The 24,155-nt window shown below is 41.1% G+C and overlaps 1 protein-coding gene across 1 annotated transcript in view; it reads left to right on the top strand.

Moving 5' to 3' along the window:
- Positions 1-598: 598 nt before the first annotated feature.
- The window catches only part of LOC121860895 (haloacid dehalogenase-like hydrolase domain-containing 5), a gene marked incomplete at its 3' end in the record, with an annotated part of 58,982 nt that continues 35,425 nt past the window's right edge, over positions 599-24,155 (top strand). The window contains 3 exon segments of the mRNA XM_042358257.1: positions 599-763; positions 19,487-19,699; positions 19,936-20,139. Coding sequence (XP_042214191.1) covers positions 659-763; positions 19,487-19,699; positions 19,936-20,139 — 522 coding nt within the window.

Genomic DNA, 24,155 nt, shown 5'->3' with positions numbered 1-24,155 from the left:
ACTGGAGCAGGTTCAGATACAGTCAGAAGCCAGTGCATGCCAACAGTGCGTAACAGAGACGTGACCGATTGCCCAAGTTGCTAATGAGCCGATCAGTGGTGAAGAGGTTAAAAGTAAAAGTAAGTCAATAAGTCTTGTCATCACTGAATACTGAAATTATATGAGATAAGCGTTGAAGGGATATAAATATATTTTATAGTCAACATTTTCATAACTATTCTGCATATTTATTGTAAAATTTTACCATCATTCATAAAAACACTTTGGTTGTCCTTATTGGCTACTGGCTTATGTGACGTCACGCTGCATGGCGTCGACCAATCACAGTTGAGGTGAGAGACTCACTTTAAGCAGTAGCCTCTCATTTCAGTGTTGTCAACTTAGTGTAATAAATACCATGTCTAGCGAGTTTGCGGATCCCCTTACAAACCGTTTGGATTGATTTGAGTAAATTTTATAATTATCTAAGGTGAAAATATTGGAGATGAAGTAGATCTTTTTATTCATATAAATAAACCTGACAATGCCGTAGCTGTAGCCAGCAAAGGATAGCGAGTTTGATCATTTAGTTTAGCGAATTTTGGAATACGAGAGTTGGTAATAGTGACGGTGTTGGTGCCAGACGTAAGAGGACGAAGACGCTACCGCCGCGGGAGTAATGTCTTCGTCCAGAGGATTCTTGTTATTGAGAAAATTTGAAGGAATTCATCATCCATTAGTGAAGTTATGTGGCAGCCAGAGATGCACGAGACCTTACAGTCAGGTGAGTAGAGTGAGGGTGGCGGCCCTCACCCTACAAGCTACACCCTCTCTCCTCTTACAGTCAGTTTCCTTCTATCATACATATTGGCGATGATTAATAACTTAAATCTGGTTGCTGGTGTGAAGAGTAGTGGCTCGTGTCTCAGTGGTGAATTTGGTGGGTGTTGAGGGAGAGAGAGAGTGAAGTAGGTCAGTCATTGACCGGTACAACGACAGGTGCTGCTGCTCCTACTGTCCTCAATTATATTGTTTAGTTTGTCAACTTTCTACATAGAAAATTATAGTATTATTACATGTATTCTATCACTATATGAAATTAAAACTCAGTATACGGTAACTTATTCCACATATTAATTATAAGGAAACTCAATCCGAACACTATATACTGACTTAATATTACTTGCTATTATCATTAACATTTACATTTTTCATTAACATTCTGCCCACACCAGTATCACTCCTGGTGATATTAACATAATCAAGAAGATAACCAGAGTATTGAGTTATTCTTACACACGGTTATACGAAAACGAAGTCAAGGTCAGAATGAAACACTGGCTCGGTCTGTTGCATAACACATTCGTCATTTACCAGATACAAGAAACTATTTCCCCCTCACTAAATCTCTTAACAATATACCCAAACTACTCGAGTTTAACCATAAGAAACACAGTTAACCTGCATGGTATTATGTTAATGAGGAAAAGAGACAACAATGGGTTAAGGTTACGTCATTGTAGCTATTTATAGACGACTACTGTCTCCTTGAGTATTTACTTTTTTACTTTTATCCTTTTCACCACTGTTCGGCTCGTCAGCCGATTGGGCAATCGGTCACGTTAGGTTGTGGATGTTATAATAGTCATTATTTTAATATCTTGTTAATGTTATAAATTCACTTTTTTTTTACTTTTGTCTCTTAATGTTTTCATTTGTGTAGTCTGTAGTGTAGACCTGTAGTGTAGACCTGTGTAAGTGATGGTGATTTTCTTGAAACACTTTGTTGGGTGTTGGACTGTGAGAGAGCATTTAGACAACAGTGTCACAACACCCTCTGGCCCTGATGTGATCGAGGGCCAGAAAGTAGTACAGTATATTGCTTGTGTTGTCATACATAGTACATATTGGTGCTCGAACAATGTTATTATTTAAATTAGGTTAGGTTGACGTATGGTTAAGTTAGGTGGTATTATCGTTCAGTCATCCAGCGAACTTTAGGATTTTAAGTTTTGGAATAAGTAGTTTAGACAATTTTAGAGTTAATTTTGGTCCATTGGCTGTCCGCAGGTTCCCTCCTTGTTTACCTGAGGTTATACTCCTCAGTGAGTTATCTCCTTACCTCCTCCTCCTTGTGAGTTAGGTTAGGTAGTTTGGTTCCTTTGGTACGAGAATATATATATATTTTTTGTATTTTTGGTGTGTTTTACTCAAATTTGACCTCCATTTTTGTGCAAATTAGCTGTTTCTGTAAAAAAATGAAAATGCTAATTTTTTGCAAAAACCGCTAATTCGCAAAATAAATGAAGGTCAGATTTGAGTAAAACACAGAAAAAAATATTCTCGAGCAAAAACCTGAGGACAGTCAATGAATGAATATTTACCAATTCTAGGACACCTTTATAGCGTTTCTGTCGGAAATTTTTATTTTTCGAGTATTTTAACCGATAAAATTACCAACAAATAAATGTTACTTGTTTAAAATGGGCAGGGCATTGAGTCGAGGGAGGAAAATGTGGGGTAAAATACTAAAAATAACACCAAGCAAACTTTTGAAAACCTGACGTAATATGTTTCTAATATGTAAAAATGTTCAGAATAACTTAGAGTTTATGGATCCCTTACCTTAACACCGAAAACAACACAAACTAAAAATCGAAAGCAACACCACTTACTAAACAGAAAATATGAATAAGGTAAACTTTTTAAAGTTTAGGAAACATTAGGTCAAGTTTTCAAAAGTTTGTTTAGTGTTTTTATTTTTTTTAGGATTTTCCTACACATTTTCCCTCTACTTTACTAAACAAGTAATATTGTTGGTAATTTTATCAGTTAAAATACTCGAAACATATAAATTTTCAACGGAAACGATTCAGGAGAAAAGTGTCTTAGAATTGTCTAAACTATTGATTCAAATAGTTAAAATTGCTGGATGACTAAAACGATAATTTTACCTGCTAGGTTATGGTTTCGTTAGGTATAAGTTTAGGTTAGCTTATGGTTAGGTTAGGTTATGGTCAGACTAGGGTTTTTTTTTACAGGGAATGGCCTAGCCGGGCATAGAGGTCTTCAATCCACAACGGGGCCTGGGGGGGGGGATAAGTAAAAATAAATTAAAATTTGAAGAGAAAAACATTATATTGATCTACACCACGAAGATGCCGGAAAACCAACGTTTTCATGCGAGACAGATTGTATGAGTATGGAAACACAGAGGAAGGCAGAGTGACCGACATCCACAGAGAAACGGTGGGCACCGCGGGCAAGACAAGTGTTACGAGCCCACGGCCTTGCCGGCGGTACACAGGATGCCAAATCCACCGAACATTGCCCGTTAAAGTACCTGTAAAAGAGAGAGAATGAAGCAACATTGCAGTGAAAAGAAAGGGAAGAAAGATTATCAACTAAAGGAGGAGAGTTAATAAGAAGAAATGCCTTTGAATCCACCCTATCTAACAGTTGGACAGAAGAAGAGCCACCCCAGATATGAGAGCAGTACTCCAAGTTAGGACGATTGAATCCTTTATATACTTGAAGCAACTGCTCAGGAGTGAAGTAGCTACGGCATCTGTACAGCATTCCCAGCTTTCGGAAGGCAGCTTTAGCAATGTTGTGGATGGTTAGGTTAGGTTAGATATAAATTTAGTTTAGGTTACGGTTAGCTTAGGTTTGGTTAGGTTAGGTTATGGTTTGGTTAGGTTATGGTTTGGTTAGGTTATGGTTTGGTTAGGTTATGGTTTGGTTAGGTTATGGTTTGGTTAGGTTATGGTTTGGTTAGGTTATGGTTAGGTTAGGTTATGGTTTGGTTAGGTTATGTTATGGTTTGGTTGTTAGATTTGGTTAGGTTGTTTGGATTAGGTTATGGATTGGTTAGGTTATGTTTTGGTTTGGTTAGGTAATTGTTTGGTTAGGTTATGGTTTGGTTAGGTTATGGTTTGGTTATTAGATTTGGTTAGGTTGTTTGGATTAGGTTATGGATTGGTTATGTTTTGGTTTGGTTAGGTAATTGTTTGGTTATGTTATGGTTTGGTTAGGTTTATGGTTTGGTTAGGTTATGGTTTGGTTAGGCTATGGTTTGGTTAGGTTATGGTATGGTTAGGTTAGGCAAGGTTTGGTTCGGTTATGATTTGGTTAGGTTATGGTTTGGTTAGGTTTATGGTTTGGTTGGGTTATGGTTTGGTTAGGTTATGGTTTGGTTAGGTTATGGTTTGGTTAGGTTTTATGGTTTGGTTAGGTTTATGGTTTGGTTGGGTTATGGTTGGTTGGGTTATGGTTTAGTTTGTTATGGTTTGGTTAGGTTATGGTTTGGTTAGGTTATGGTTCGGTTGGTTAGGATGGTTATGGTTTGGTTGGGTTATGGTTTGGTTAGGTTATGGTTTGGTTAGGTTTGGTTATGGTTTGGTTAGGTTATGGTGCGGTTAGGTTATGGTTTGGTTAGGTTATGGTTCGGTTAGGTAATGGTTTGGTTAGTTTATGGTTTGGTTTGGTTATGTAAGGTTTCGTTAGGTTATGGTTTGGTTAGGTTATGGTATGGTTTGGTTATGTAAGGTTTGGTTAGGTTATGGTTTGGTTAGGTTTATGGTTTGGTTAGGTTATGGTTTGGTTAGGTTATGGTTTGGTTAGGTTATGTTTAGTTAATGGTTAGGTTATGGTATGGTTTGGTTAGGTAAGGTTTGATTAGGTTATGGTTTGGCTAGGTTATGGTTCGGTTATGGTGTGGTTAGGTTTTGGTTATGGTTTGTTTAGGTTAGGTTTAGGTTAGGTTGGTTAATTTTGGTTTAATTATACTAGTTTGACACATGACACCCAACACTTGACATCTGACACCCGACACTCGATATCTGACACCCGACACTTGACATCTGGCGTCCTACACTTGACACCTCACACTTGATATATGACACCCGACAATTAAAATTTTTTTTTCGGGGATTAGCCCACCCGGGCACAGGTCACTGACCCACATCGGGGCCTGGGGGGTGTAGTAATAATAATAATAATAATGTTAAAAATAATTCATAGTAAATAAAATTTATAATAAAAAATACAAAATTTAAAATAGTATAATAAATCTAATAATAATAACAACACTGTATTAATAATAATAAAAAAAATAAAAAAATAAAAAAAAGATCAAAAGTGATAAACAATATACAGGTATGTATGTTGTGTTGTCAATGGTAAGAGAAACAATTGAGACCCTGCAATTGTGTGTAAATGAGGCAGAAAGTCAGATCAGTAACCTGGGACTTAGTCACATATGGCAACAGGGTCTACCATTAGACAACACATTATGCTTCCAATATCTTCCCAGGCGGTAGTACCTCCCTGTTTGGTAGCTGCCTACTACCTGTTGACACCCCACACTTGATTCTGACACCCTACACTTGACACATGACACCTGACACTTGACACATGACACTCGACACATGACATTCGACACACGACACCTGACATTTGACACATAACACCCGACACATAACACCCGACACAAAACACCTGACACATGACACCTGACACATGACACTCGACACATGATGCCCAACACATGAAACTCGACATATGTATAATGAGACAAACTCACAAGAAGATTACATGTAGGTAGAATATTGATAGTAAGAGAATGTAAAAGAGTGGAACATTGTGGTAGCGTGGCCGAGTTAGGTACTTTACTGTGCCAATACACTTATCTTATACGTCAATATACATCTATTACGTTCTTAAGGACAACTTCTCAAACCCCGCTTCGTTACAACTGTTTATTAATTACGACAATGACATGGACACATTAATAACACCTTCTATCGAAGTTACTAGGACATTATATTTACACTACTAGGACATCATATTACGTTACTAGACACTGATTCTCGGACACGAACATGAAATGAATACACTTCCCACGTAAGTAACTCATCCCATGGAAAGCTCTGACAAAAACTCACGTGACCTGGGGGAGGCCTAGCAAGTGGTCCTGGGTTGTCTCTATGGGAGACTGCTTAGCTGGGCCCCGCTCCCGACCGGAGGCAGCCCTCTCTGTCTGACTTTTCTCGAGCCGGACTCGGGACGTTGTTGCTGGCCCTTCTTGGTTACAAGACACACTCTCTTGAGGGAGGGTTACGACATCCTATATATTGGGAGACGTCAGGTTGAGCTGAGGGGGGGGGGGGGCGGCGAAGGGTCTCCTTACATTTGACCTCGCTAATGTAAGGTCAGGTCTGGACTTTTTCTGAGACTATAAGTTGTTGTATATTCTGGAGAAATCTTCAGATGAATGCTTGCCTGTTAACATCGTTGGTGGGGCTGTGTGACATGAGAGGCTCTGGTTGATTTGTGGCCCCTTGACTTGGGCTGCGAGGGTTACATTCGACCTGGCTAATGTGAGGTCAGATCTGGGCCTTGTCTGAGATGTACTGTAGGTTATTGTGTAAATTGGGGGAGGGTCGGCAGGTGGCTCCTTCTGACTGTGTGTCTCTTACATGTTTGTTGGCGCCGTGTGACATGTGGAGGGGAGCTGGTTGATTTGTAACCCCCTTGAGCAGCCGCGAGGGTTACCCTTACACTTGACCCCCTAATGTCGGGTCAGGTCTGGACTGTTTCTGAGATGTAAGCTGTGGTCTGACAACCCATCACTACATATGACACCCGATACATGACACCCGATACATGACACTTGACACATGACACTCGACACATGACATTCGACACACGACACGTGACACCTGACATTTGACACATGGCACTCGACACATAACACCCGACACATGACTCGACCATGACACCCGACACAAGACACCCGACACATGCCACCCGACACATGACACTCGACACATGACACTCGACACGACACCCGACACATGACACTCGACACATGATGCCCAACACATGAAACTCGACACATGACACCTGACACATGAAACTCGACACATGACACCCTACACATGACTCTCGACACATGACAACCCATCACATGAAACTCGACACATAACACCCATCACATGACACTCGATACATGACACTCGACATCCGACACATGACAACCCATCACATGACACATGACACCCGACACATGCCACCCAACATATGGCACTTGGCATCTGACAGTACAGTACAGCACAGTAGAGTACAGTAAAGTACAGCACAGTACATTACACTACAGTACAGCACAGCACACTACAGCACAGTACAGCACAGTACAATACAGTACATTACACTACAGTACAGCACAGCACAGTACAGTACAATACAGTACAGCACAGTAGAGTACAGTAAAGTACAGCACATTACACTACAGCACAGCACAGCACAGTACAGCACAGTAAAGCACAGTATAGTACTGTACAGCACAGTACAGTACACTGCAGTACAGCACAGTAAAGCACAGTACAGTACACTACAGTACAGTACAGTATTGTACAGCACAGCACATTCCAGTACAGTACTGTATAGCACAGTATAGTACTGTACAGAACAGTTCAGTACATTACAGAACAGGTGTTTTTATTTTTCACAAGTGTATGTATATTATGTATGCTGTATGTATACTATGTGTTTACCCCATTTATATACATTACTTCTCTAGTCAGTAGCGTGTGGCAATGCCCCTGTTTCATGTCACTGTGGGGTATGGGATGTTTGTGTTCACACTCACGATGGAATGGAGAAAGGAAAATCTCAATGTGCTCTCTGTATACATGTTGTATTGGATGTACAATGCAGCTTGGTGCTGGGAAGGCAGCATGGTTACAAGCGTGATGTAGAGAGAGCTGGTTGGTGAGGGTGCTCAGAGGAGGACAGCTTGTGGGTCGCCATGCTCGCCGGCGGCAGCGAGGACCGCCAGGCAGGCGGAGGAGGAGGAGGTGTTGCTGGCTGGTTGGTTGGTGTAGATAGAAAGAGAGAGATCACCACGAGGTCAGGTCTTAAATAGCGGGGGTTGGCTTGGCTTAGTAGTTGACCCCCGCTCCGTGGGCGGCACTGGTTGACCTAGACCACGAGGCATACACTGGGGAATTCGTGGGGTCGGCTACGCAGCGACAAACAGCGTTTGTAGGGGAGAATTCCACTACAATACTCCCTCCTTCCCTCCAGGCAGTGTAGGAGACTTGTTGTCTGCAGGGTTGCATAGCACATGTGAGGCAGAACGGGCGGTGCATGCCTCAAGTGAGACAACGGCGATGGCGTGGATGAGCCGGCCGCTAGAGACAACTGTCTAGATACACAATATCTGTGGGAGTAGAGAGGGAGAAAGAGGGTATGTGGAGGCGATTAATGTTGTGCTTCACTCGCGACAGGTACAGAGTCGTCAGATGCGCCTGCTGGGGTGTGTGGGCCTGGGTCAGGAGCAAGGGCTGTGTCAGCAGAAGCGGATGAGGGCTCGTGACAGCAGCTGGGTCCACGACAGCAGCAGGGTGCAGGACATTAGCAGGGAGTACCTGAGGGAGAAAAGAGGGGTGTGTGGGTCCGCGTCAGGGGCAGGGGCCGCGTCAGGATGAGCGGCAGGGGGTACTGCTGGGCCGGGGGCGGCGTCTGAGGCAGGACGGGTGTGTTGGGGTCGGTAGGACGTGGTGCTTGGGGCAGGAAGAGGAGCGGCTGTCTGCTTAGAGTAGCAGAGCTACTCTAGGGTGTCTAACCTGCGGTGTAGAGACAGTAGCTGTAGAGCCGATGAGAGCTACTTCTGGGTGGATAAGCCAGTCTTCCATGTTGCTTGAAGACTGGGAGCATTATCTGTTTCTCCTCCATCCTATGTGAGTGCGAATCTCCGGGGTCACCATTTGTGGAGTACGGGTTTGTGTTGGACTCAAAAATCACGATGTGCTCTCATGTATACATGTTGTAATGGATGTACAATGCAGCTTGGTGCTGGGAAGGCAGCATGGTTACAAGCGTGATGTAGAGAGAGCTGGTTGGTGAGGATGCTCAGAGGAGGACCAGCTTGTGGGTCGCCATGCTCGCCGGCGGGAGCCAGGACCGCCAGGCAGGCAGAGGAGGAGGAGGTGTTGCTGGCTGGTTGGTGTAGGTAGAAAGAGAGCGATCACCACGAGGTCAGGTCTTAAATAGCGGGGGTTGGCGTGGCTTAGCAGTTGACCCCCGCTCCGTGGGCGGCGCTGGTTGACCTAGACCACGAGGCATACACTGGGGAATTCGTGGGGTCGGCTACTCAGCTACAAACAGCGTTTGTAGGGGAGAAATCCACTACATCACACGCTTAGATAATGTGCCTGGCGACATCTGGAAGCTGCTAATGTACCACTTACCACATGTCGCCTGAGAGGTCAGAGAGAGGTCAGTTGACCCATATAGGAGTGTAAGGACTACCTGTGCTTGTATGCGCACCCTTGTATATTTCCGTTGAATAGAACCTACAGAACTCTACAGGTGTTTATGTTCGCTCCTGTAGTTAGAACTAAGTACCCCGAACATCTCCAACAAGTTTCACATTTCATGGCATATTTGTGGTGACCTTAGTTCTCATTGGGTGAGGTACTGTACATTGTTATAAGAACATAAGAGTGGAGGAAACTTCAGCGGGCCTATTGGTCCATACTGGGCAATCCCATTTACGCCCAAGACCTATCGCTCATACCAGTGTATTCGAGTTAATGATGTTTGGTAACTTGTTCCACTCATCCACTACTCTATTTCCAAACCAATGTTTACCTATCTCGCGCCTAAATCTAAATTTTTCTAATTTAAAACCATTGTTGCGAGTTCACTCCTGGTTGGATAGTTTGAGTACCTTCGTTTGGCCCTGTCTTCCATTTAAACACCTCTTTCATATCGCCCCTCACTTTACGTCTCTCGAGGGAGTGGAAATTAAGATGCTTGAACCTGTCTCTGTACTTAAGGTTCCTAATGCCCGGGATTAATCTTGTCACCGGCTCCTACTTCCACCCGACATCCTTCTTCCGCGAATTGCTGTTCGACACCACAACCGCATCCAGCCCATACGACCACGTACTGATCGCTATAAGAACAGCCCAGTCCCAATCATTGTAAAAATTATCAACAACTCGTAGTCAACCAGTGTGTTCACTCCCAGTCAATCTTACCTTTTTGCACTGTTGCTATGTTGAAATGCCCTGTAGTATGACCTTCTCCCCACCTTGTTATCATATATCATATTTGTATCACTTATGTTACTTGTATATTATTTGTCAATCAAGTGACCCATTCCCTTCTTCTGTGTTTCCATACTCATACAATCTGTCTCGCTTCAAAAAGTTGGTTTTCCCGCATCTTCGTGGTGTAGATTAATATAACCTTTTTCTTTTCCATCTTTAATTTCTTTTTACTCTTATTTTTTCACACCCTATGCCCCGTTGTGGGTCGATGACCTGTGCCCGGGTGGGCTATTCCCCATAAAAAAAGTACATAACACACACACGCATTAGATAGTAACCCCTTGAGTACGATTATTTAACCCTACGATAACTTATGCCATTAAGTACGTTATCTCAACCCCTTTAGTACGAGCATAACCCCTCTGAGTACGATGACATACGCCATTGAGTACGATGTCTTAATCCCTCTAGTACGTTATAACCCCTCTAAGTACGATGACATACGCCATTGAGTACGATGTCTTAATCCCTCTAGTACGTCATAACCCCTCTAAGTACGATGACATACGCCATTGAATACGATGTCTTAATCCCTCTAGTACGTCATAACCCCTGAGTACGAGGTCTTAACCCCAGAGTACGATGACATTGGACTCAAGATTCAGTGACAAGCATTACGTAACAATGAAAAGGTAAACACTCAGACTTACATTACCTGAGCATCTGGAGTAAATAAAAAGGTAAATAACAGAGAAAATAATACTTACTCTTTCGCTTATGTCTGTGTAGTAGAGTAAGTGAGGCGGCCGTCACTCAGGGCCTCAGGACCACCGTGTGAGGGCCTCTGTCTCGTTGCTCCACTCTTGAGGTCGTATGAGACAGAGAGTTCCAGTACGTCAGCTTCACCCGAGTGTGGCGCCAAGTCTTCCTGTGCTTCAAACTCAGCCGAGTGTGTCGAGTCTTCCTCCACCACATCCTCCTCTTCCTCTCTTTCGTCCTCCTCTTGCTCCAAGACTACTGTTTGTCGTTCTCTCGTGTCGTTTGTGGGAAGAATTTCCGTGTGGCTGAGTTGGACTTGTGGGGAAGGAAATTGAGCTTGCGATCGTGGAGGATGAGGACCTGCCCGGGTTGCTGGTGAAGAAGGGATGAAGGAACCTCCAGGGATCTCGTTGCTCTCTGGAGAGTCTTCAATTACACTAAAGTAATGAGGAGTTTGAGCCAAAGTTGGAGCCCTTAGAGAGGTCGGCTGTGTAGAGTAGTTACCGCCATATCTGGGGTAAACCTCCACCTGTGCCTCCTGCAGGATAGTGTTGTCAATTACAGCTGCAGGGGTGAGAAGGTCAACTCGGCGTCCCTCGCACGTTTCATCCGAGTCCAGATTGGCCCTTATCTCGTCTCTATCGTAGTCTCTTGTCTGGGTGCCGGGCAGAAAGGGCCAAGGATTTTTACCACGCGGCCAACCAGGTTTGTTGCCGCCTTGAGACACCCAAATATTGGTATCAGCTCCCTCCTGTGGACGTTGGCGACGCCAGTTTACAACCTCGCTGTTCTTGTTTGATTGGTAGCTCAGGGTACTGTAGTGCACTATTATGGTAGTTCAGGGTACTGTAGTGCACTATTATGGTAGATCATGGTACTGTACATTGTTATGGTAGCTCAGGGTACTGTAGTGCACTATTATGATAGATCATGGTACTGTGCATTGTTATGGTAGCTCAGGGTACTGTAGTGCACTATTATGGTAGATCATCGTACTGTACACTGTTATGGTAGGTCATAGTAATGTACACTTATGGTAGATCATGGTGCTGTACACTTTTATGGTAGATCATGGTACTGTACACTGTTATGGTAGATCATGGTGCTGTACACTGTTATGGTAGATCATGGTACTGTACACTGTTATGGTAGATCATGGTACTGTATGCTGTTATGGTAGATCATGGTACTGTACACTGTTATGGTAGATCATGGTGCTGTACACTGTTATGGTAGATCATGGTACTGTACACTGTTATGTAGGTCATAGTAATGTACACTGTTATGGTAGATCATGGTGCTGTACAGTTATGGTAGATCATGGTACTATACACTGTTATGGTAGATCATGGTACTGTACACTGTTGTGGTACATCATGGTGCAGGTATACTGTTGTGGTAGATCATGGTGCTGTACACTGTTATGGTAGATCATGGTACTGTACACTGTTATGGTAGATCATGGTACTATACACTGTTGTGGTAGATCATGGTACTGTACACTGTTATGGTAGATCATGGTACTGTACACTGTTATGGTAGATCATGGTACTATACACTGTTATGGTAGATCATGGTACTATACACTGTTATGGTAGATCATGGTGCTGTACTGTACACTGTTATGGTAGATCATGGTGCTGTACACTGTTATGGTAGATCATGGTGCTGTACACTGTTATAGTAGATCATGGTACTTTACACTGTTATGGTAGATCATGGTACTATACACTATTGTGGTAGATCATGGTACTGTACACTGTTATGGTAGATCATGGTACTGTACACTGTTATGGTAGATCATGGTACTATACACTGTTATGGTAGATCATGGTACTATACACTGTTATGGTAGATCATGGTACTGTACACTGTTATGGTAGATCATGGTGCTGTACACTGTTATGGTAGATCATGGTGCTGTACACTGTTATGGTAGATCATGGTGCTGTACACTGTTATGGTAGATCATGGTACTGTACACTGTTGTGGTAGATCATGGTGCTATACACTGTTATGGTAGATCATGGTACTGTACACTGTTATGGTAGATCATGGTACTGTACACTGTTGGCGGTAGACTGCGGTGCACTGTACACCGTTATGGTAGATCGCGGTACCGTCCACTGGTTATGGTAGACCGCGGTGCTCTACACCGCTGCGGTAGACCGGGCGTACCGTACACTGTTGCGGTAGACTGCGGTACCATACACCGTTATGGTAGACCGCGGTGCTGTACACCGTTATGCAGATCATGCTGCGTTAATCGTTATGGCAGATCGCGCAGCTGTACACCGTTATGGTAGATCATGGTGCTGTACACTGTTATGGTAGATCATGGTACTGTATGCTGTTATGGTAGATCATGGTACACTGTTATGGTAGATCATGGTACTGTACACTGTTGGTAGATCATGGTACTGTACACTGTTGTTGTGGGAGATCATGGTGCTGTACACTGTTATGGTAGATCATGGTACTTTACACTGTTATGGTAGATCATGGTACTCTACACTGTTATGGTAGATGATGGTACTGTACACTGTTGTTGTGGTAGATCATGGTGCCGTACACTGTTATGGTAGATCATGGTACACTGTTATGGTAGATCATGGTTCTGTACACTTATGGTAGATTATGATGCTGTACACTGTTGTGGTAGATCATGGTACACTGTTATGGTAGATCATGGTGCTGTACACTGTTATGGTAGATCATGGTACTGTACACTGTTATGGTAGATCATGGTGCTGTACACTGTTATGGTAAATCATGGTGCTGTACACTGTTATGATAGATCATGGTGCTGTACACTGTTATGGTAGTTCATGGTGCTGTACACTGTTATGGTAGATCATGGTACTATACACTGTTATGGTAGATCATGGTACTATACACTGTTATGGTAGATCATGGTAGTATACACTGTTGTGGTAGATCATGGTACTGTACACTGTTATGGTAGATCATGGTACTATACACTGTTATGGTAGATCATGGTACTGTACACTGTTATGGTAGATCATGGTACTGTACACTGTTATGGTGATCTTGTACTTATGGTAGATCATGCTACACTGTTATGGTAGATCATGGTACATTATGGTAGATCATGGTCCACTGTTATGGTAGATCATGGTACTGTACACTGTTATGGTAGATCATGGTCCACTGTTATGGTAGATCATGGTAGTGTACTGTTATGAATCATGGTACACTGTTATGGTGATCATGGTACATTGTTATGGTAGATCATTGTCCACTGTTATGAGTAGATCATGGTCCTGTTATAGTAATCATGTATATTACCTGTTATGGTAGATCATGGTACACTGTTATGGTAGATCGCATGGTACATTGTTATGGTAGATCATTGTCCACTGTTATGGTAGATCATTGTCCACTGTTATGGTAGATCATGGTCCACTGTTATGGTAGATCATGGTACTGTACACTGTTATGGTAGATCATGGTACACTGTTATGGTGATCATGGTACTGTACACTGTTATGGTAGGTCATGGTGCTGTACACTGTTGTGGTAGATCATGGTACTGTACACTGTTATGGTAGATCATGGTACACTGTTATGGTAGATCATGGTAATGTACACTGTTATGGTAAATCATGTACACTGTTGTGGTAGATCATGGTACACTGTTATGGTAGATCATGGTACATTGTTCTGGTAGATCATGGTCCACTGTTATGGTAGATCATGGTAATGTGTACACTGTTATGGTAGATGATGGTAATGTGTACACTGTTATAGTGAATGATGGTACAGTTATGGTAGATGATGGTACACTGTTATGGTAGATGATGGTACACTGTTATGGTAGATGATGGTACACTGTTATGGTAGATGATGGTACAGTTATGGTAGATGATGGTACTGTTATGGTAGATGATAGTACAGTTATGGTAGATGATGGTACAGTTATGGTAGATGATGGGTAGATGATGGTACAGTTATGGTAGATGATGGTACACTGTTATGTAGATCATGGTACACTGTTATGGTAGATGATAGTACAGTTATGGTACTCTGTTATTGTAGATGATAGGTGGTAGATGATGGTACACTTATGGTAGATTATAGTGTAGATGATGAGTACTCTCAGTTATGGTTATGATGTATGATGATAGTACAGTTTTGGTAGATGATGGTACACTGTTATGGTAGATGATAGTACAGTTATGGTAGATGATGGTACTCTGTTATGGTAGATGATGGTACAGTTATGGTAGATGATGGTACACTGTTATGGTAGATGATAGTACAGTTATGGTAGATGATGGTACTCTGTTATGGTAGATGATAGTACAGTTATGGTAGATGATGGTACACTGTTATGGTAGATGATGGTACAGTTATGGTATATGATGGTACACTATTATGGTAGATGATAGTACAGTTATGGTAGATGATGGTACACTGTTATGGTAAATGATGGTACAGTTATGGTAGATGATGGTACACTGTTATGGTAGATGATGGTACACTGTTATGGTAGATGATGGTACACTGTTATGGTAGATGATGGTACAGTTATGGTAGATGATGGTACTCTGTTATGGTAGATGATAGTACAGTTATGGTAGATGATGGTACACTGTTATGGTAGATGATGGTACACTGTTATTGTAGATGATAGTACAGTTATGGTAGATGATGGTACACTGTTATGGTAGATGATAGTACAGTTATGGTAGATGATGGTACTCTGTTATGGTAGATGATAGTACAGTTATGGTAGATGATGGTACTCTGTTATGGTAGATGATGGTACAGTTATGGTAGATGATGGTACACTGTTATGGTAGATGATGGTACAGTTATGGTAGATGATGGTACACTGTTATGGTAGATGATGGTACACTGTTATGGTAGATGATAGTACAGTTATGGTAGATGATAGTACAGTTATGGTAGATGATGGTACACTGTTATGGTAGATGATAGTACAGTTATGGTAGATATTAGGTACTCATTATGGTAGATGATAGTATTACAGTTATAGTGATGATGTGGGTACAGTTATGATGAATGGTATTTTTTACTGTTATGGTAGATGATGGTACACTGTTATAGTAGATGATGGTACAGTTGGTAGATGATGGTACACACTGTTATGGTAGATGATGGTACAGTTGTGGTAGATGATGGTAGCTATGGTAGATGATGGTGATTATGGGAGATGATGGTACACTGTTGCATGGTAGATGATGGTACAGTTATGGTAGATGATGGGCTGGTTATGAGTAGATGATGGTACACTGTTATGGTAGATGATGGGTACAGTTATGGTAGATGATGGGCTTGTTGCAGTTATGGTAGATGATGTGTTTGATTATGGTAGATGATGGTACACTGTTGCATGGTAGATGATGGTACAGTTATGGTAGATGATGGTACACTTTTATGGTAGATCATGGTACAGTTATGGTAGATGATGGTTCAGTTATGGTAGATGATGGTACACTGTTATGGTAGATGATGGTATAGTTATGGTGGATGATGGTACAATTATGGTAGATGATGGTACACTGTTATGGTAGATCATGGTGCAGTTATGGTAGATCATGGTACAGTTATAGTAGATCATGGTACAGTTATGGTAGATGATGGTACACTGTTATGGTAGATGATGGTACACTGTTATGGTAGATGATAGTACAGTTATGGTAGATGATGGTACAGTTATGGTAGATGATGGTACAGTTATGGTAGATGATGGTACATTGTTATGGTAGATGATGGTACAGTTATGGTAGATGATGGTACAGTTATGGTAGATGATGGTACACTGCTATAGTAGATCATGGTGCACTGTTATGGTAGATCATGGTACAGTTATGGTAGATGATGGTACAAAGCTATGGTAGATGATGGTACATTGTTATGGTAGATGGGTACAGTTATGTAGATGATGGTACACTGTTATGGTAGATGATGGTACAGTTATGGTAGATGATGGTACACTTTTATGGTAGATCATGGTACAGTTATGGTAGATGATGGTTCAGTTATGGTAGATGATGGTACACTGTTATGGTAGATGATGGTATAGTTATGGTGGATGATGGTACAATTATGGTAGATGATGGTACACTGTTATGGTAGATCATGGTGCAGTTATGGTAGATCATGGTACAGTTATAGTAGATCATGGTACAGTTATGGTAGATGATGGTACACTGTTATGGTAGATGATGGTACACTGTTATGGTAGATGATAGTACAGTTATGGTAGATGATGGTACAGTTATGGTAGATGATGGTACAGTTATGGTAGATGATGGTACACTGTTATAGTAGATCATGGTACACTGTTATGGTAGATCATGGTACAGTTATGGTAGATGATGGTAGTAATGTAACAAGTTCATCATGATTAATTTATCAATATATACAACATAATTGGTAACCTCTTGATCATTCTGTATAGATTAAACAGAAGAGGGCGTTTAGTTACTGTACAGTATTACCCCGCCTAACGCGGTTTCACTTAACGCGTTTTATCATATACGCGGTGCCTCGCCAGAGCTGAACTTTCACTTAACACGGATTTTTTCCACATATACGCGGTGAGTGTCCGGCTCGAGACGCTATTTTTAGATTTGCCCCACCCGCCACCCTGCCTGACTGCCTGTTTTAGCTCATAAAATTCATACAAATTACCCGGCCAGAATATAATTTACATTGCTGGAATTCTTATAATTTGGTGATCATTTTGAATATAAACATCATATATTTTGCATTAGACATACAAATTTTAGATAAAAATTTTTCTCAGAGTAACTATGTTATCTTTTGTGCAAAATATATGACATTTATATTCAAAATATTCCTGGTCTTACAAGGAATCCAGCAATGTCAATTATATTATCCTAACTTTAGTTTGAGGTATTATTTATTAAAATTTAGTGGTTATCCCACACATCTCCTTGGGACGGTTGGTGGGGGGTGGGGGGGAGGGAGGGACCGACCGACCATCTGTTACCCTGTGAAGAATTATTATTTTTTTTTATTAACTGAAGATATTTGTTTTAGCTCATAAAATTCATACAAATTACCCGGTCAGAATATAATTTACATTGCTGAAATTCTTATAATTTGGTGATCATTTTGAATATAAACATCATATTTTTGCATTAGACATACAAATTTTAGATAAAAATTTTTCTCAAATTAACTATGTTATCTTTTGTGCAAAATATATGACATTTATATTCAAAATATTCCTGGTCTTACAAGGAATCCAGCAATGTCAATTATATTATCCTAACTTTAATCTGAGGTATTATTTAATACTAAATGTTAAAACTCTGGAAGGGAGGATTGGTGGGGGGTTGGGGGGAGGGTTGGGACTGACCGCGCGGTTGGAAGAGGGGGGGAGGCAAGGTGGGGTACTTTGATTGACAGATAGTGTTGAAGATTATTTTTTTTTTATTAACTGAAGATATTTGTTTTAGCTCATAAAATTCATACAAATTACCCGGTCAGAATATAATTTACATTGCTGGAATTCTTATAATTTGGTGATCATTTTGAATATAAACAACATATTTTTTGCATTAAACATACAATTTTTAGATAAAATGTTTAATCTGAGTAAGTATGTTATCTTTTGTCCAAAATATATGACATTTATATTCAAAATATTCCTGGTCTTACAAGGAATCCAGCAATGTCAATTATATTATCCTAACTTTAATCTGAGGTATTATTTAATACTAAATGTTAAAAACTCTGGAAGGGAGGATTGGTGGGGGGGAGGGTTGGGACTGACCACGCGGTTGGAAGAGGGGGGGAGGCAAGGTGGGGTACTTTGATTGACAGATAGTGTCGTGAAGATTATTTTTTTTTTATTAACTGAAGATATTTGTTTTAGCTCATAAAATTCATACAAATTACCCGGTCAGAATATAATTTACATTGCTGGAATTCTTATAATTTGGTGATCATTTTAATATAAACATCATATATTTTGCATTAAACATACAAATTTTAGATAAAAAATTTTCTCTAGGTAACTATGTTATCTTTTGTGCAAAATATATGACATTTATATTCAAAATATTCCTGGTCTTACAAGGAATCCAGCAATGTCAATTATATTATCCTAACTTTAGTTTGAGGTATTATTTATTACTATACCTGTGGTTTTCCGCCAAACATTTTTCAGAGAGGGAAGAGCCAGGAGTGTGAGAAGAGGGGGAGGGAGTTGAGTCCATTATTTGAATGAACATTAACTTTGCGACTGTATTTCTCTATTTCTCTTAAGTATTAATTGTGTGCATGTACCATCATAAAATTAAGATGTTATTTTTACTACAACATAGGTATGTGCCTTCAAAAAGTGGAGTTTGGGGGTCGGGCCGGTTTCTATTGGAATTAATCCCATATGTTCTGTTGTTCACTTAACGCGGATTTCACTTAAAGCAGTACCCTCTGGGTTCAATTGACCGCGTTAAGTGGGGTACAACTACTTAGTTTGTACACTATAGTATCTTCAGTACATCATTTGGATTTATTGAATGGAAAGTTTTTTTTTTGATGAATTTGTTCCCTGTGGTAAGGTTATGATTACTGTATAGGTTTAATTGAACTTTTGTGGTAATTCTCAATTGTGCTTACAGTATGAATGATTTATTTGTATTTTTAATTTTTTACTTCTTCAGGTCACAAGAAAAACTCCAAATTTCGGTCTACTGTTCGACATAGATGGTGTAATAATCAGAGGGAAGCGTATCCTGCCCACAGCACCTGAGGCATTTAACTTGCTGGTTGATAAATCCAACAAGTTTTGTATTCCAACTGTGTTCGTCACAAATGCTGGTAATGCCCTGCGGAGTGAGAAGGCGGACCAGCTTTCACAGTGGCTGGGAATTGAGGTAAGTTCCTAGTTGATGAGGTAACTTGACCGGCTCCTGTCCTTCTGTAGTTCTGATCATAATTATTTCAATCCTAACATCCAGGATTGTACAAAAAGTGTCCAGCAGAAAGCATTTTTTTCAGGCTCCTTCTTGTGCACCTTTAGATTATATGGTTAATATTCTAAGATGCTCCAATGATTTATTTTTCACCTACACTTGACCCAAACATAACTTCTTCCTAATTTGTTTCCCAGGTTCATGAAGACCAAGTGGTGATGGCACACTCCCCACTCAAGATGTTTGACCAGTATCTGAACAAGCAAGTGCTGATATCGGGCCAAGGTCCTACTCAAGAAATAGCCCACAACCTTGGTTTCTGCAACACAACAACTGTAGATGAGCTGCGTCAGGCATATCCTCAGCTGGACTGTGTGGACCACAAGAGACGTAGTATGAAGGTACTGTACAGTATATTAACTCGTCTTACTTGTTATAATTTTAAAATCCTGTTGAAAGTTATTTCATATTTTATCACATGAGATAATTTTTTTCTTACCATCAATCATCATTAGTGAACGTGCTGTAAAAGTTGACTTAAGAATGTGTAAAGTAGCTGTCATATATGTACAGCAGCCGGGTAACACAGACATGGGTTTGTCCTTCACTGGTGCCTCCACTATACAGTACTTCCTTCACTGATGCCTCCACTATACAGAACTTCCTTCACTGATGCCTCCACTATATACAGTACTCCCTTCACTGATGCCTCCACTATATACAGTACTTCCTTCACCGATGCCTCCACTATAAAGAGTACTTCCTTCGCTGATTCCTCCACTATACAGTACTTCCTTCACTGATGCCTCCACCATATACATTATCCCTTCACTGGTTTACCTCACTTCCTTAACAATTAAGAGAGTTGTAAACGAGCTTAATGAGCCCCATAAGATCCTGTTCTGCAGGTGCCTGTATACTGCCAGATTCTGGGGTCACTAATTCTAACGGGATAACTTAACTCTACTTTTAATTTTAAGGTCGCTGCCACCAGACCCCCTGGACAGTATGTAGCTCGTTAGGTAGCGGGCAGAGTAAGCTAGGCATTGGGTTGGGTTTTTCATTGACCAAATCGAGAGTGGGAAGAAGGGTGAAACATCAATCATGACTTAACTAATTTATTCCTTATATAAACATATTGTATCCCGTCACAATACAAAAAGAGCTGGCCTACATCAGAAGAATCACTATTATATTCATTACACTTCACATCAATATATACGTCCTTCATCAAATAACTACTATTATCATCTTCATTCTTCACAACAACCAATGACCTCCTTACCTTGGTCATTCCTTCTTACCATAACACCCAACACATCAGACTGCACCACCTGTTAGAGTATAGCACCACATGTTATATCATAGCACCACAGCTCAGGTACACTCCACACCTACAAGTATGGGACTCTTCGGTATTCTTAGGTACACATACCAAGTACCTCGTTCACACTGTACTCTTGCTGAGTAGATGGGATACTTCCCAGGTAATCATACCAGTACTGGTTCCACGCCTGGTATTATTAGGTCGCTCCACGTAGCGACCGCGAAACTTCTCAAACACACAATTACGTTCTCCTATCCTGGGTGGTGGTATGTAGGGTATCCACAGATTCACAGTGGAGGTGCATAATGGCCATAAGCAGAACACACCATACCCGGTGAGTCCCTCACAGTGGTGTTTGATGGTGGCCTGGCTGACGCTCTGGACACGTGCGCACCTGTATTGGTGAGAGACGTGGCGTTACTAAGGGTAATGCCTGATGGGCTTTTATCACCACGCATTAATGTAACTATTACTTCACTTTATAACATTAGGCAAGGTTTTAAGATGTAAAAAACTGCTAGATAAGTCTTTTTAGGGCCTAATGGAGCATGATGTAGCTCGCTGACCTGTTTTGGTGAGAGACGTGGCATTACTAAGGACGACGCCTCGCGTCTCTCACTGAACTAGGCCTACTGTTTCCAATCTTTAATTTTCACTTTGATATTATTCTGGTTCTCACATATACACTTTCCTATCTATTGTGACCTTATGCCTTATAATTATATATCTTAATCCTAAATTACATACTAAAGTAAGGATCTGGTTTGCCAGTTCCTGGGGAAATTAATTGGGCTATATCATTAACTCAAAGCTGTAGCCCGGGGCAGAATGGGAGCCAGCATAGACAAAGCCTAGCGTCGTATTTCCATGGCGTGTGTATATCCACTTCACTTCAATCTGTATTTAGGGATCCTCCCTGAAGGTTCCAAGTGTTCCCTGAAGAATGCAGTGATGGGTAGGGAAACACCGGGTAACACTGAAGTCCATTTATTCGGATAGGAGAAATACAAGTGGTGACTAGCGTGTGCCATGCACGGCCCACGAAGTCAGACTGAGACTGCCTTGCCATATGGCATCCTCGGGGCAATGTTGTCACATAACACGTGCAGTGTTGCCACGTAATTATATACATAGGTGCTACTCGGCACAGTAGCTTATATACAAGGTTGCTACTCGGCACAGTAGCTTAGATACATAACCTACACTCCCCTCACACGTTGCAATCGTTGAACACATTCATAAGATTCTCTGATCATTGCGTTGTTCATGGTTATTCGTCACATGAGATAACGAGGTGTATTAAGCTCACACCGAGGCATACAAGATATTTTCTTTGAAGTGTAGTTTCTGGATCACTTCCAACACTTCACATAGGTCTGATACATTTATCCTTTTTCCAGATCAGTGTTCTCTTATATTTTCATCTGATACCTGCAGTAACTATGTTCACTAATCGTTCACAGACGTAAATAGTATGACCTTCAAACACGATCTACACTTATCCCTTATACTACACTAGTCCGTATCAATTGGACCTTCCCAATCATCCTATAGATACCTTGAGTTCTCCTTAATCCTATGAGTACATACTCTTAATATTATATGACCGTACCTTGGTACAATTCGTATAAAACAACATACTGTAGGTGAGTTATCCTTTACCAAAGTTTCCTGTTTTCCACCATTTTCTGTGACTGTACAAGCACGGTGGATTTGAATGTTATGTAGCGTAATATGAATAAAAGAGATATTAAGGATGACAATGATGTGCGCAGTACACCTGGATGAACAAAAAGGTCCCCAGTGACTCGAAAATGGCTTTGTGAGTCCTATATTCAAGAAGGGCGATCATCACTCCTTGAATAAATATAGACCAGTGAGCCTGACCAGCATAGTGTTTAAAGTACTAGAGAGCATTATAAGAAATGCCATGAGGGAGCAGCATGCCGGGATGCTCGTGCTTGATGCAGTTACTTAAAATGCAGGATGTGTGGATTCCAGTATTTGCCAGCAGTACGTAACAGGGACGTGACCGACCGCCCAAGCGACTGATGAGCCGATCACTGGCAAAAAGGATAAAAGTTAAAGTAAAAAGAAAAAAGAGCCTGGAGCTTGGTGGTAATATTGACAATATATATTTAGACTGTACCCAGGCTTTCAACAGCGTACCCCATGAGAGGCTGATAATAAAATTGGTAGGATACGGGTTTCAGGAAAGTGTCATAACATGGACTGGAGACTTTCTTCATGACCACAAGCAATGTGTGGTGATTAATGGCACAAAATTGTCATGTGTACCCGTTACAAGTGAGGTACCACAGGACAGTGTATTGGGCCTCTTGTTGTTTGCTTCATAAATGACATGCCAGAAGCTATACACTCCTCCATACAAATGTTTTTAGACGATGCCAATTTATTCAGGGAAATTAAGAACAAAACAGACAGTGAAGAGCTGCAGAAAGATCTCTGTCAGTTTCAGGAGTGGCTGAGGGAATAGCTGTTAAGATTCAATGTCACGAAGTTGTAAGGGGGAGTACATTAATTCACTGTATAACACACCTCATTCCTTCAAATTGGCTTCTTAACTCAACCTTTTTTCTCTCAATTTCTTACTTCATTAATTCCATATGTTAGTTATTTTACTGCTCCTAGTTAACCCACAATCTCTGACCTGTGGTAGTGTTGGCTCGAGGACTAGGACACATTGTGTACTGTAATACTGGTACCAAGTTATGGGAAAGAATGAAGGCAAAATACTGCAGGAGAATGACACCCCTAACATACAAATAAAGTGGTTTATTAAAATGAACTGATTTATAAATACTTTCAGTAACACCACTACAAGGATCGACTCCCTGGCCCCACTCATCTTGTACTTTTCATGAGGTACATTTTCCAACTTACACCATTACTTGGTGTACATTTAAAAGAACACACAACTCATAATCTTACAGATATCACTCTTGAGCACCAGCAATACAAGTTACCTGAGAACTGTAGCTCTTAATTAGTAACAGGATTCCAGTACAGCACCAAAACTAATATTTTAACAGCACCAGGCTTAGTAGCTTCTCTCCACTAATTTGCTAC

The sequence above is a fragment of the Homarus americanus genome, unplaced genomic scaffold (genome assembly GCF_018991925.1).
Source record: "Homarus americanus isolate GMGI-L3 unplaced genomic scaffold, GMGI_Hamer_2.0 scaffold52806, whole genome shotgun sequence".
NCBI lineage: Eukaryota > Metazoa > Arthropoda > Malacostraca > Decapoda > Nephropidae > Homarus > Homarus americanus.
Note: the sequence above shows the minus strand (reverse complement) of the source record. Positions and strands in the feature narration are given on the sequence as shown.